Source organism: Equus asinus, chromosome 2, assembly GCF_041296235.1.
Source record: "Equus asinus isolate D_3611 breed Donkey chromosome 2, EquAss-T2T_v2, whole genome shotgun sequence".
Lineage (NCBI taxonomy): Eukaryota > Metazoa > Chordata > Mammalia > Perissodactyla > Equidae > Equus > Equus asinus.
The window spans coordinates 37824807-37841146 of NC_091791.1; the positions used below are offsets into that span (position 1 = coordinate 37824807).

Consider the following 16340-nt stretch of genomic DNA (forward strand, 5'->3'; position numbering starts at 1 on the left):
ACACAAAAGGCGGCGATATGTTAAAAAGTAAGGGAGGATAAAGTTTCAAGAAAAAAGGTGGTCAACAATGTTAAACGATGAAGAGTGGTTAGGTCTAAAATGTGCCTACTAGAATGAGCAACTATGAAATCTTGCGGACCATGGAGACAACAGATTCAAGGGAATGGTGGTGACAGAAACCATGTGAAATGGATTGGTGAATGAATGGGAAGTTGGGAAATGAAAGAAATGAGCAGGGATTGCTCTGTCCAGAAGCTTCAGAGGAGAGAAAGGCCAGTGGCTGGAAGTGTAGACAGGTTTGAGGAAAGATACACTGAGCATCATGGCTGCCCAATCCAATGTTCACTTCTATTTAAACTGACCTATTTGTAGTCCCCATAGCATTACTGCTATTCTTTGCGCAGGAATGGCCATAGATTGGAGGAGAGAGAGGCTCTCAACTGAAAGGCAGCCACCTCCAGGCTGGGTGGCCATATGTAGGTGGTCTGACATAAAAGGCATTGATGCTTCCTAGGATATCAATCAGAGGAGGTCTGTTCCAGATTTTAGACAGAGGAATATGGAAAAGAGTGACCAGCCAAGAGTGAGAGAATAGCAGAGGCACAGAGAGCTTTCTGGTTTTAATCTATGCATATCATTCCAATAAATCCCCTTTTTCCAAAAGTAGGCATATATGGTATGATTTTCTGTTCCTTGTAACCAAAAAAGGAAATGAAAAAAAATCCTTAGTCTAATAATAAGTCCCTTGTTTGTAAGATGACTGTGCTCTTGATATTTTATACTTGAGATGACAAGAAATTAATCATGGACAATTGTACAGGTTGACAGGGCACTACAGATAAATAAAGCAAACCTTCAATACAGCAGTTGTCCTCTACTACCTTGCACAAGAGAAATCTTGCACACAACCTAATGCTTTCATGAGGAAAAACAGGGCAGCAGGTTGTGCAATGGTAAACTGATTAACTAAAAATTAGAGACTTAAATCAAGAAGCTATTGGGTATTAACATGACATCAAACTTCAGACTAAATTAAAGATTAAAGAACATTACTTTATAAGCCTTCTAAGAATTGGATCTACCACAGTTATTAGATCCAGCTTCCTGAGGAGTTTAGGAAGTGTTATCCATGAGTCCTCAGAAGGAGCACACTGAGGATGAAGCCCTGGAATGCGGCCAGCCTACAAACAGTGGGCTGGATGTGTTGAAGAACAGATAGTAGCAGGATACCCAACCAGCTGCTGTAGACTGAAGATAAGTACAAACAGGGAACACGGGGAAAACACACTCAGAACTCACTGAGGGAAAAAACTCAAAATACTTAAATTTGGCATAATAAACAATGGACCTGCCTCTCTAGGCAGAGTCTGTGTGTTTAATAAATAGCAGAAAAATTTTATATAGTAATAACATAACTAATCAAAGGTCATATTTCACAAGTACCCACCATGGACCTCAATGGTCTTTTCGACAATATAATCACACAGGTTATATGTAAGATCATAATATAATTTCAAAAAATTGAAACAAACAAAAACTTAGAGGACCTGTTCTGCTCCTGCTAACAAATAATTAGTCAACCATTTTTAAAATTTTATTTTAATATATGAGCTCCTACTTTCAGTCTTTACTGAAGGACAAACTACATAGAGTTAAATTTCTGATTTCTTTCATATTTTTCTATTAGATGCCAATAAGAAGGATATTCACAGTTTTCCACAACAGCTTTTGTATTGAATACAAAGTTCTATTATATTCAAATTTCCCGTAAGGGGGCGGGCCTGGTGGTGTATTAGCTAGGTTCCTGCGTGCTCCACTTTGGCGGCCCGAGGTTCACAGGTTCAGATCCTGGGCACGGACATAGCACCACTCAAGGCATGCTGTGGTGGCATCTCACATAAAATAGAGGAAGAGTGGCACAGATGTTAGCTCAGCAACAATCTTCCTCAAGTTAAAAAGAGGAAGATTGGCAACAGATGTTGGCTCAGGGCCAATCCTCCTCACTTACCACCCCCTCCAAAAAAATTCTGGTAAAATTTACTTTGCCTATCCTCTATCCTCCAAAAGGTGCCTTAAAAGATAAAACACTTTTGTTCACAATCTAAACCAATCTTTGATAAAAGAATAATTGCTGGCTCCGTTCCATCATGAAACATTTTTTAAAGCCATATTTCACTATATTAGAGTCTCTGAATTAAAATATTTTAAACTGAATTTCTGTCTACAAAATTCATTATTTATAACATATTTTAAATTACTAGCTTTGCAAACAAGCTGGAAATGCTTGCATTTTAAACTACATCAAGAGAAAATTAATGTTGCAGTCTGGTTATCTATTTAGATAGGTCAGGCTGTGAGTAGTTTTATTTACTGAAGAGACAACACACTACAAATGCTTAGATAGATGGACTCTGCATAGAGCTCTTTGGTTTGGTGGGCTCTGGACGCAAAGTTGTCACAGGGGATCCAGTATATGTTAAATTATGTTCAATATCTTCTCTTTGAGAAGAGATGTACACACTGTATTTTAGAAAATGCTCCATATAACAAATAATGACTAAGCATTCTAAAATGTCCCGTAATACTTCGTTATTCAGAAAATTCACTTACGTAGAATACCTGTTGTCAAGAATGACAAATAAAAAGCATTAATAGTAACAGTACAAAAGAAATTCAACATACATTAGGGTAGTGGTTCTCAAACTTTCTGGTCTCAGGATCCCTTTATACTCTTAAAGATTATTGTATGTATGTACTAATTCCTTTTAAAATAAAAATAAACCCATTTCTTATTAACATAAATATTTTATGTAAAATAACTATATTTTCCCAAACAAAAACAAATTTAGTGAGAAGAGTGGCACTGTTTCATATTTTGCAAATTTTTTTTTTAAGATTTTATTTTATTTTCCTTTTTCTCCCCAAAGCCCCCCAGTACATAGTTGTATATTCTTCGTTGTGGGTCCTTCTAGTTGTGGCATGTGGGACGCTTCCTCAGCATGGTTTGATGAGCAGTGCCATGTCCGCCCCCAGGATTCGAACCAACGAAACACTGGGCTGCCTGCAGTGGAGCACGCGAACTTAACCACTCAGGCACGGGGCCAGCCCCTATTTTGCAAATCTTTTTAAACATCTGGTTTAAGAGAAGACAGCTGAATTCTTATACCTGTTTCTGCATTCAATTTGTTACAATATCATGTGTCATGTAGCCTCTAGAAACCTAGACTACACTCATGAGAGACTGAGCATGAACAAGACAAGACAGATAACGCTATCATTATGAAAGTAATTTTGACCTCGTGGATCTCTAAAAGGATATGGAGGACCACACTTTGAAGACTGCTAAAATAGAGATAAACAGTAATTAGAACTAAGAACAAATTTAAGAAATCTTGGCAGAACAAGAAAATATCATCTAAATCTACACTAATACAGCAATTTGCCACATGTGGCTACTGAGTACTTGAAATGTCCTAGTCCAAAATGAGATATCTAGTAACCGTAAAATACACAATTTTCAAAGGCTTAGTATGGAAAAGAGGTAAAATACCTCATTAAGTGTCTATATTGACTAAATGCTGAAATGGTAAGTTTTTGGACATGTTGAGTTAAATTATTAAAATTAATTTTAACTGTGTTTATTCTTTTTTAAGGTGGCTATCAGAAAATTTTAAATTACATAGGTAGTTCACATTATATTTTTACTGGACAGAGCTGATCTAGATAGATAAAACATACTTTCTTAAACTAGATCCAACCTAACAAACAATCTTAGGAAAAAAGATAGAATTATTGTTCTGATTCATAATTTCCCTGCTTCATTTGGAAAAAGAGATTTGCCAGAAAGGCAGCAAATTTAAATATGGTATAAAATACTCCACAGACAAAGAATAAAAGGTGTCTGAACGAACAAACACTGAGTTTCTTGATTTGGTAATTTCTGATATGTACATAGGGACAACGGTAATCTATATACTTTTGGAAATTTATTTTTCAAATTCACAGATGACTATTTTGGCAATAGATTAAGCACCCCTAATATAGGGCCCATTGCCTTCAGTCTCAATGAGGCACAGAAAAACTCCTTTTACAAAAGAGAGAGTGGCTTCCTGAGATACTAAGAAAGGTTATGGTGTCAAAAGACTGGTGAACAAATGTTCATTTATGTTTTAAGTTAAAAATATTTAAGATACTCTGCTTTACCAACTTTTTAAATAGACTAACCTAAACTATCAGTTAGGACCACATCAGCTGAGAGGCCTCAATTGTCTTTAGAGACTACAAGGGAGAATATTTTAGGCTCTGTTACTGGGTAAAGATATTTTGTTTCTCTTTTTGTATGTTTTTTCACAGTTCCCTATAAGAATGAAGGGTTATAAAATCAAAAGTGCTATCTCTGCTCTACATCCTTCCATTAAGATGTGAAAAATTAGCTACTTTCAGGGTGTGAACTTACCCCCCAAACTAAATAGCACTGGCCCAAGTGGAATTGCTTTCTTTAAGTGATATAAAGCACATCTCTCAAAGGAGACTAGGAAATAAAGATGTGGGTTCTGAAACAAAATTTTGTCACCAAAAAAGTCACAACACAGTTGATACTGATCTTATAGATAACTGAAAATTAACCCTACTTAATATAATAGAAATGTTAGTCCTGAAGCTCAGAAATTTGTGTTCACTTGTCATCAGGAAGGCAAGGTGGCATGAGAGATTTTACTCACTTTTTTTACAACACAGGAAAAGAAACTGCATCAATTGATTATTCTTATATAGTAAAATATTACTTTTAAAATGTGTGATTTGGTGCAGTCACTCCTCAATGAATTTCTTGTTCTTTAATAAAAACATCTGGATCAAAACTAAGTTAATTTGCAATATGGCTTTCTTTAATGACTAGGCTCAAACTTCAGACTGACTTTTCAATTCAGCTGAATTAGTAAAACTTCAATAATTTCTATTGTTAAAAGGCTTGTTCACTTACTACATTCATTCTCCCCCCAAATTTTTTGATTGCTTACTAAAATGTCACCCAGTTACAAATATCAACTTAGGAACAACCAGTTACTCACACAAGGCTTAGGAGTCTAGTAACATTTTTGCAATGCAAAGGGATCCTTCATCCATAGTCAACTACAATACTAGAAAAAATAGGGAAATCAAAGCTTCCCAGAGCTTTCTCAGCTCCACTCTCTTCCTTACTCACCTTCTGTTGATCTTTCTCTACTCTCTCTTCCTCAACTCTAACTAAAAACAAGCAAGTTAATTTCTAAACACTATGCCAAAATAAGCTGCCACTCTGGCAACACTAGCTGTACACCTTTTTGAAGCTTTATCCCCACATTTCTTTTTTAAAAAGAAATTCATATGCACCCAGACATATATCAGCCCTGAAGAGTTCAGAGACTTCATGATATCCTTAATTCAGCGTGTGTGCACGTGCGGCGGGGGGGGGGGGTAGGGGGGGATGAGGAGGGAAGGAGAGACAGGGAGATGGAAGGAGAGACAGGGAGAGGGTAGGGGAGGAGAAGGGAGATGGGCTGATAAAGGCAGTATCTACAGGGTCTGAGGCTTGATAGAGAAGGCTGTGAAGGAAAGCACCCAAGCCAAAGGACAAGAGTAGAAAGGGCTGGCTGATTTACAAACAGCTTTCCGCTGTAGAGGGTGGTTTGCTAATAATCATGATATCATCTAACACTTATTGAGTGCTTTCTTTGTCAAGGCTTTTTTCTAAACGCTTTATGTGTGTTAATTAATTTATTAGATAAGTCTTCTTATCTACCCTATGAGGCAGGTTCTATTATAATTTTCCCCATTTTATAGACAGGGAGCTACAAATAGCAAAGCAGTATTGTATTTAACAATTTTGGAGGTTCCCTGGTTCACAACTTCTAATGACCACTTTTCTCCAATTGTTAAATACAGTCAAATTATTTGTGTCCTACCATCCTGAATTAACTATGAACAGGAGAATAAGCAGGCAACTACACTATGGCTTTGCATTTAAAAAAAAAAAAAGTTGACAGACTTTACACCCACTCAAAATTAGACACACCTTGGATATGTATTGATATAGCTTACAGCCCTCCCTTTTTATGTCTTAAGACTCAGATTCTTTTTCTTTAATGAGATTGCTTTACTTTACATAGAATTTAATGATACACTCATACCATATTAAAACTGAAACTATCAGATATCCTGGAACATATCTTTCTCTCCCATAATAGTTCTACCTCTGGCAACAAAATTTTGAACAAATTTGTCACTGGACCACATCCTCTTTTCTAAAATAAGAAATATTTCTATAGGTGCAGGTTCTCTGAACCACATGGCCTCTGACCACGGATACAGAGTATATGGAATAGGAGAAAGAGCATGAGTATTTTAGTGAGAAACATCTCAATTTTAAAAGAAGCTCTGCCCCTTACTATCATATAAGGTACATATAACCTCTCTGACTCTCAGATTCTTCCTGTGAAATGGGAACAATATCTTCCTCACAATCACAGCAATTGTTGTGTTACTGTTTTTGGTTGCATTGACTGACTAAATGAGAGAGACAGGGAAAATGCTTAGCACAGAGTAGGTACTCAAACAGTAGCTTTTATATTACTTATATGTATTACACATATACATATGTAATGCATTTTTGTAGTATCTATGGTTTATTAAATTGTTTAAAATGCCTTTGCCCCCATAGCCTTTGTTCTTTCCCATCTCACCTTCTATTTAGTACATAATGGACAAAGATTTTCCATGTATAAGATTGTTCCAAACACCTAGGTAGGCAGAGTTTTTGTAAGTTCACAATACACATATTTATTTGGAATGCTGTTGACTGGAGTGTTTTATGTAAATATTTTTCTCTGAGAGAACTCATCTGGAAACTTCAGAATCCTTTTTCTTTACTAATCTTCCTCCTCTTTCATTTCTGTTATCTACTTAGTTTCCACATAGTGTGGACCCTTCCATCCCTTACAAGTTACCGCCTGGCCGCCACCCTAGTGGATGCGCCATCATCACACGTAAGAACTACAAAGCTTCTTCCTTCGCCCTGCTCCTCCTCCTCCCTCCTCCAGTCTAACTACCTCTAATCACTACCACTGACTTCATTATGTCGCTCCTCTATTTAAGAAACTCCAATGGCTTCCCACTAACCACAGAAAAAAATGTCCATGCCTCTCTGCCTAGTGATGTGGCTCCAGCCCTCATGTAATCACCTCCCACAAGTTCCCAGCAGGCTTCCATTGGGCTCGCCCTATTACTCTCTAATTCTCTCCTTTAAGCCTGTTCATGTTGTTTTCCCCACTGGATTACTTTCCCGCTTTCTTTTGCCCATCCAAATCCTATCATCCTTCAATGGCCAGCCAGCTTAAATAATTACCTTTACTTCAAGGCTTACTTCAAGGCCTTTCTTCACAGTTCTGCACACACTGATTTCCTTTCTCTGATCTCCTATAGTGTAAACTGTTTCTATGGCTCACTGTGCCTTTTACATAATGCTTTGCTTTGTTGTATTTTCACGTGTTAGCCCTGCCTACCGAGGCAGGGACCTTTTTTTTAACCTTGTCTTTGTGTTTTCTGTAGTATCTAGTGCAAAACTAAACATAATAGATATTCAATAATTAGTAGTTATATTTTAGCCCAGCAGCTCCAACAAGCCCATTTATACATACCTGACACAACGCATACAAACTTATTCTTGTTAGTACTGATTTCCTATCAAATCCTCTCCACATACCTTATGCTCTCCCTCAAACTCTTCCCCTGACCTTCCACCTACTGGACAAGTCTTCGGGCCTTCACTGTGGGCAAACTTCCCTTTAAAATCCTAAATTGATTTCCTTCACTTCCCTGACTTAAGTAAAATCTAGCTCTTTCTCAAAACCACTTCATTCCTTGCCACCCTTTCCCGTGGAGAACCTCTTTTTTTCCTGTTCATCTGACTTAAATATTAAGTAGACAGTCAAACTCACCCTCACTTGCCATGGTTATTTTTGCCCCTCCTTGACCATTTTCTCCTTCCCCATTCACCAATTTTTTCTAACTTCCCTATTACATCAGCAACTAATTTACAATATCCTCCTCCACTCCAATCCATCAACTTCAGTAAATGCAATATTGACATCATCAGCCCTTCATACCCATACACTACTTCAAATTCTTTATTCTCCTCAATTCTGTGGTCTTGCATCACCTCTCCACAGCAGCAGGGCCAACCTCCCCCATCCCCCACCCAACAACGATAGTCCTCTGAGGGCTCTATCTTGAGCCTCATGAGCATCTCTACCTAGAACCACTTTGACTGCCATTTCTCTCCACTTCCCCACCCCATTTCTGCTGTGCCTCATTCACTATCCATACCCTTCACCAGTCCATTTCAAATGGTGCTCCATAAACCAAGGAGACTTGGGGCAGTGTAGTTAAAATACAGATTCCATGGAGCTTCTGATTCAGTACACAAAGCATTAATTTTCAATCTTAGCTACACTTGGAAATTTTTTAAAAAGATGCCTGAGCCCCATCCCCAGAAATTAATTTAACTGGCCTGCATTTGGGCCTGGACAATGAAGGCTTTAAAAGTCCACCAGTTGATTCTACTGCGTGTCAAAGGCTGACAACTGGAGCTCTAGGGTGAAATCTTGGACTCAGGACTTTAACACGCTACCAAGGTAACTCTGTGGTCAGTCATGTTTGAGACCATTGTGTTAGGACTTCCAGACTAGAATGGACTTCCTGCACACTTAGCTGGTCTTAGGATCAATCACTCCAGGGCTGCACTTTCCAGCACCCTCTGTCCCACCCCTGCACCTCTTTAAACTTCTGGGATATAGTCCCAAGTCTTCAAGTTTAGTTAAGGTCATCCTAATCTGGCCTTCTACTTATTTTAGGGAGCTGTCACTGTAAATTATTTCCATACTGTCATAAAAACGTGATAGAATGATTCTTGGAAAAAGCTAGTACTGTAGGGCTACACGAATTGAGCCATAAACTCAATCGACATAGACAGAGCTACTAACCTGGGGCAAAAAGGAAGAATCACTACAAAGGCGCAAAGAAAAAAGTTGCTGATGGCAATTAGGTTCCTAAGCAAACCTCCAGAAGTTCTATTTAATCCACCAAACAGGCCACAAGCTGTCATTCCCTGCCTCCCACACGAAGGCCTTCCCCACCCACTGGTAAACTCAGTCATCATCCCAGCTCTCCTGGCATTCTTGCCCTCTGGAGGCCCAAGCACACATTTTCTTGACTTAAGCTTTTTATTGCCATAGGTGGGAATTTCAGCTCTGGAAATTCTCTCTGACAAACACACACACACACAAACACGCACACACACACACACACACCCCACCAATAAGTTCCTCATCTTCCCCTTACTCTTCTCTTACTGCAAAACCTGAGAAAAAGTCCTTTTCCCTCCTGTCCTGACCCAAAACAGTGCTAAAGACAAACCTCAGTGAATTCAAAGAGCCATAAATTCTGAACGTCATTTTTTTAAAAAAACTGTCATTAAAATAAAAACAACGCTATCAATCCTAAAAGACTCTGTAAGGAACCAGAAATTGCCTTCAGAATCTTACATCTTTCTATTCATCCTCATCCTCTTCTAATTTAACCTATGCCTTTGAAGGTTTAATTCAAGATTTAAAAAAATTTCTTGAACTCTATTCTTCTGTTTGACTAGTAGCAGAAGTGCATAATCCTTAATTCACAATTCCAAAACCCTGTAGGCTCTTAAAATTGAAAGGTTTTTGCCACTTATTCGGCGACAAAACAGGTACCTGACTTGAACTCTGACGATCCAGCCTGGTCTGAACTGATATGAAGCTACTTATGGTTTGACTTCACCTCATTTTGAGTGAACATACACACATTTCACTGCAGAGCTATTAACAGGCTTGATTATGGGAAAATAGCCAGGACCCCACTGTTGGCATTATATATATATATAAGTATACCAAATTAGCTTTCTAAAATCTGAAAAACTCTGAATTCCAAAGCCCCAAGGGTTTCAGATAACAGTCTTTAGATGTGTGTCCACACTGTAACAATTTCCACAAATTTTTATTCCAAACCTTCAATTTTTCAGTTACACTGAGATAAATATGTTTTGGGGAGGGTGTTCACTAGAGGACCTGACCCCATCCATGTAACCGTTTCTACAAGTAATGCATTCACTGTTTTAAACACTGACTTAGAAAAGAGCTGTTGAAACGCTACCTATTTGCAAGTTAAGAACTTCCTAGAAAAGCTCTAAAAACCTAGGGTACGAACAACAGGAAGTGGGTCTGCAAGCAGTTGGGAGACAAATTCCTTCAAAGCGTTTCCCAAAGAAATTGCTAACTTCAAACTCCATTTCACCAATCAATCATAGCCATATTTAAAAATGTGTGTCATTTTATTACTGTCCACACTTTGCTGCCCTGATTTAATCTAAAGAGCTTATTCTAACAATTCCCAGTTATCACAGTCCTTAGACATTTTTGAAAGACCTACCGAATCGAAACATTATTCCTAATACTCATACTTTGAAGATGAGCGAGCTATTTTAGTAAGTTCTTAGTCATTTAAGAGGGAGGTTTTAAGTAATGAATTGCAAGCAGGAATTAAGAAAATGTATCATGTTCTCTAAACTTTTACTATTTTGTCACGCACAGCTGCCTGACAAGTCATGGTCTTTAAATGTACCAAAGCGAACTTTCAAAAAGTATTTCAATAGTATGTCAAATAAAAATCTCAAAAATCAGAAAAATATTTTTTTTGGTGCTCCAAAGTAACCAAAGTCATAACCACCAGTAAAAATAAGGAAGGGGGGGGGTGTCCCATTACATCATCTGGCAACATGTAGTTTGAAGCCTGAGCGCTCTCCAAATAATCCTTAAGAAAACCCAGCTGGGAAACCATTCCTGTCAAGCTTAGAGTACTTGAGTTTGAATAAAAGGTTAAAAAACCCTCTCCACCTTACGTCACATGCCTGTACCATAAGAAAAAGCAAACCATCACCGAGGCATCTACCTCCCACCACCCTGACAGCGCCGAAAGGTCATGATCAAGTGGAAACTCGCCGCGGAGCCTGTTCCACCCGAACCGGGAAGGGAAAGAAACGCGAAGAGAACGGGGACATCTCGGCGCCCCAGGCAGGCGGGCAGCTCCGCGGAAACCCACTCGCGCCTGCCTGACACCTTAGCCTCATCCAACAGATAATGCCCGTTCCAAGATGCTAGAAATTTCCTTCGGCAAAGCAGGGGCCCCTTCAAAGCAGAAAATCACCGAACACAGCCAGCGGCCCCGGCCACCCCACCATCTCCCGAGGGGGGAAGGTGCAGCTCGCGAAGTGGCCGCGGCTGCCCACGAGCCACAACTCTGATCTCGGCCCGAGGAAGCGAGGCCCGGGCGGGCGCATCTCCCCGGGAGGCCTCCGGGCGCCCCTCGCCCGCCCTGCCGACGCCCGCCGTCGGGGCGCCCAGCGACCCCCGGCTGCCACCTACCGCGCTCGCGCTGGCGCCCGCCGACACGATGGGCGGCAGCTTGTCGCGCTCCGGTTCCTTCCCTTTCTTCTCCTCAGGCGCGGCCGTCGCCTCTGCCGGCAGCGCGGCGGGCGAGGGCACCCGACCCTCCTCGCTCATGTCGGGCCAGGCGGCGGGAGCGCGAGGCGGCGGCGGCGGCGGCGGCAGCGGCGGCGGCGGCCGGGCTGCGGCTGGGGCTGGCGCTGCTGCCGCCGCGGCCGCGAGAGGGCTCTGGGCAGCCGCTTCCAACCGCCGCCGCCACCGCCGCCGCCGCTCCGCCCCCGCCGCCGCCGCCGCCGCCCCCGCCCGCGCCGCGGCCCAGCGCGCGCCCGGATGCCCCGCCCTGCCACCGCCCCCGCGCGCGCCCGCCGCCCCTACCCCGCCCCGCCCCGCCCCGCGCGGGGCTCTCGGGCGGCGGGTCTGCGGCGACGGCCGCTGCCACCCTCGGCAGCCCCGAGGTCCCGGAGAGGAGGCGCCGCGGCCGACGCCAGGCCGCCATGTTGTTTACAGACTGTCGCCCGAGAGGGCGAGGAGAGGGTCCCCGCGCCCGGGCCGTACTGTAGGGTCTGGACTCGGGGGATCAAGGCGAGGGCTGCCAAGGGTCGGGAGGAGATGGAGAGTGCCCGGGTGGCGCCTGGAGGGCGGGGCGGGCGCCCTGGCTTGGGGCGCCTGGACCCGCCGGATCCGGCCTGGGGGCCTTTCCCTCCCCAGGGCCCACAAAGCCGTCTGCCGCGGGGCTGCTGCTTGTCCCTGCCGTCCCTGCTCCCCCCAGGACAGCGGTGGCGAGCCCGCGCATCCTCGGGAGACAGCCCTGCCTTTCTTAGTGGACCGACCCTTTCTAGATCCCTAGTAGCCCCCCCCCACAAAGAAAAAGCCTGGGGGTGAGGGGCAGTGAGACGTCGTGGCCCCCCCTTCCCACCGCAGGGCCGGACGGCCAGGCCACACTTTCCATTCCTGTTCCTCTTGTCCCCCCTTTCTCTGCCAAATCCGCCTCTCCCTTCCCGTCCCCACGCGCCTACATCTCTCTCTCTCTCTCTGCATCCCTTTGCTGCCTCCTATTCCTTCCTTGTTCCTTTCCTTTTATAAATTACAGATGGACAGACCCAAATTCTGCTGCATAATCCGTAATGGGTAAGAACTTTAAAACTGAGGCGGAAAGCTTTTAATCGTGATATTAAAACAACCCCAACCCCCACGCCACCTAGACAATTTCCTTTCCTTTCTTATCGCCCCCTCTTTTTCCTTTCTCAGTCTCCTGGAGCTGCGGAGACACCTGCTGATCTAAGAGAAGGGAAAGTCAGAATGCGCTGTATGACCTTAATATTAAAAATAGGGAGTTTCTCGACATCCAAGTCTTCAGATTTTTAAGTTGTGGCTTTGTTGTTTTACTCGAGGTTGAGTGAATTTTCAGATCGAGATCCAAATATGAGAACCAAAAATATGAAACAAACCCAGATGATGTTTGGGTTATCTATTGCTTTACCTAATTAACAGTTATTAGCATAAGTAAGTACTAGTTACAGTGCATTGCGAGATGAGGCTGCCTGTTTTTCAAACCCGGAATTTGTAACAAGCGGATCTGAAGCAATGTAATGAATATAATAATTGGTATCCAAGATTACCTTCTAAATTATAAATTCTGACTTTCGTTTATAGAAAGTCTTTCTGGTTTTAATATAGTTGCTCTCATCACCTATTTAAATGTTAATTAGCAAAAGGTATGGAGTAAGTGCCATACAGTCAGCAAAAAGTATTTCAGTGATAATTAGCCTTGGAGGGAAATGATGTATACACAGGTTACTCTGAAGCATTCTCCTCCTTTCTATTTTTCTTGAATTCTTTTTCAGGATTTTCTTTCCTTCTTAAACCTCTGAAATACTTATCCTACGGAGAGGAACATACAAGTATTTCCTAACTTTAGCAGGTCAGCATGCTGATCTTTTGATAAAGCAACAACTCAGATGTTATTCCAAAAACGGAAGCTTTTATTTTAACTACAAGATATTCTATGCTGCTAAGGTAGGTGGATAGAACAAATACTAGGGGGAAAAAGTATCCTCTTTCCTATTGTTTTCAGCTAGAATTAGTAATTTGCAATAAAAATGCTTGGATGAGAAACCACTTGAGTTACATGCCTTATGCTTTCTCTTTTCGTGTGAGAGACAAAATAAAACAGTGTCTGTACATGCAGTCACATTCAATAGAACAAAATGCTTAAATATTGGCAAAACAAGGCAAGTCAGAAATTTTAATTTCTGCTACTGCACCACAATGGATAATCTATTTCTAAACAAGCCCACTGATTAATTCACCTGTGAAGTACATACCAAAAATGATAAGTTATTCATTGATATTTTCGCTTACTTCCTATTAAATATATTACTCTGGATGTCCCATCCCTCCTTCTTGCGCATGCACTCTAGGATGGGGGTTGGAGGGTGGGAAGGGGGCTACCGGAAAGCTGCACAGTGATGGCTGGAGGGGAACTCATGGGCTTGAGAGAGTGCCACCGACATGCTTCTAGGGGCCCAGGTAGGAGAGAGGTGGTTGTAGAGCAGGACATACAGAGAGCTCTGACTATTCTATACAAGGGGGCAGAGAAGATGCTTTTTGGCTATGCCAAGTGTCATGGAGAAGTGCAACAGTGATGGCATCCAAGTATACACTCATAGCTTTGGAAAAATGGGGAGTGAGGCAGGAGAAACATTTCCCCTTCCTAAGCCCAGAAGGAAAACCCGAGCTCATTAAGTATACCTATGGGGAATAGGAGTTTGGAGAGTGAGGATGTTAGAGAACTGGTTATTTCCATGGAAGAAAAGGAAGGACCAAATTACAAAGTAATGAAAGGTCTAAATTATAGATAACATTCTATCGTAATTACACACAGTAATACTAATCTACTGAACAACAGCAAAGTAAATTCTGACAGGTCATTTAAAAGTGGTTTATAATTAATACCTTGATTATAGAAGGTACAGCCGTGAAATAACAAACTTGATTTTTTAAAGAAAACATCTTTTTCCATTTCAACTGAGTGTTATTCTAAAGTAGTAAACTTGGGGAAATAAACTTATTTTAGCCATTTGACATTGTTGAAAATGTTGTTACAACTCTTCCTTAGGTTGAATGACTGGGGCTTTTAAAAATTACTATTTAAAAAATAACTTTTCTTCATTACATAAACAATACGTTGTCATTACAGAAAAAGGTAGAAAATACAGATTACCAAAATGAAGAAAATAACCCCTGGATCCTACCCAACTTCAGACAATGACTAAGACCTTGGTCTGTGTCTTTATAAAATCTCCCATCTCTGTGGATTGATCGATGGATCGATCGATCTATCTCTCATCTGTCTATCTATCCACACACATATATGATATTTCTTACTTTGTTTTTACTTTGTTTTTATTAAAACAGAACGTACTGAAATACTGTTTTGAATCTGTACAACTCGTTCTTTAGAATATCCCCAGTGGTGTGGTAAGTCTATCTTTAGAGGATGAATTTTCTTTTAATTGCACACTGTTATGTAGAGCCAAGACTGAAGAATAGAATGGATAATCATCACGCTTTGTATTTTGAATCAGATCTCTCTTGAATCTGTTCTCTGTCTGGGTTCCCATGGCCATTGACCTAAAGGCCCTCAACATCTCTAACCCAGGTTATTTCTGTAGCTTGCCAACTGTTCTTGCCATCAATGGTTTACCTGCTCTAATTGCTACTAGAATGACCTTTTCAGAATACATAACTTCTTGTCAGGCCTCTGTTTAGAAATACTTCAATGGTCTTTCAAAGCAAAACTCTGAAACCCTAGCATGGCATTCACCTGAATTTTTTACCAAAGAAGGCGTTTTCTTAATGTTCTAATTAGGATCATTTGTTTCGTTTTGCATGCAGAACATATTGCACATCCTTACATTTAAACACTTGTTACGTTACATTTTAGCTATTTGTTCCTCCAACAGGTCATGGCACAGAAGGGAAGGACCGTGTCGACTTAGTTGTTGAGTTCCCATGTGTAGCACACTATCTGGAGCGTACTGCTGAGGAAGCACTCGATAAGCTCAGAATGGATGAAATAAGACGTTTTCTTAATGTGGCTTGTAAGGGGCTCTGAAAACAATTTCCAAAGAGGAATTTCAAAAACATTCCAAGTGACGGGCTGCTCTCATTCAGGTGATTTGCTTCTGATATTGCTTCTTAAAAACCTTGGGCTTCCAGATCAGTGCTGTCCATTACAACTTTTTGCAATGGTGGAAATGTTCTGTATCTGTACTGTCTTGTATGCTAGACACTAGGCACATGTGGCTGTTGAGCACTTGAAATGTGGCTATCTGTATGTGTTTTCAAGATGCCCTCTAGATATTTCCAAAGGAATAGATAGATAGATAGATAGATAGGTACTTCTTCTAAATCTTAACCTCAGTTTTACCTTTGTTTTCTACTCACAAAAGACAAAAACAACAATAAAACAATAAGTGGGACAACAGAAGCGTCCTGTGCATGATGCACCTATTTCAAATTTTCATGAGTCTAGGTTAAAAGAAACTCTCTGTGTTCTAGGGTTGCTGAAGACAATGAAACAAGTCAGAATGGCAGACATGGCTATTCATTCTTCCCTTTTGTCTTGCTAACAGAACCCTGATTTAATTTGGGATAGTACTATGCCCAATAAAAAGTGTTTTGTTTTCTGGCCTTCCTTGCAGCTAGAGGTAGCCATGTGACATAATTCTGGCCAATGAGGTGTAAGATGAGTGTTTTAGGGAAAGGTTTTGCTACCTTTGTCCTGCCTGGAATGAGGATATGACATGTGGATATGGTACTACCATCTTG

At 41.3% G+C, this 16340-nt stretch overlaps 1 protein-coding gene across 4 annotated transcripts in view; it reads right to left on the reverse strand.

The window, feature by feature from the left end:
• Positions 1-11769, reverse strand: part of HECTD2 (HECT domain E3 ubiquitin protein ligase 2) — a 79167-nt gene extending 67398 nt beyond the window's left edge. For all 4 annotated transcript variants that reach the window (XR_011494995.1, XR_001397814.3, XM_014839424.3 and 1 more), the window contains exon 1: positions 11487-11769. Coding sequence is in view for 2 of the 4 variants with exons in the window: in XM_014839424.3 (XP_014694910.1) it covers positions 11487-11624 (138 nt within the window). In the remaining 2 variants the exon portion in view is untranslated. The remainder of the gene's footprint in view (positions 1-11486) is intronic.
• Between the last annotated feature and the right edge of the window lie 4571 nt (positions 11770-16340).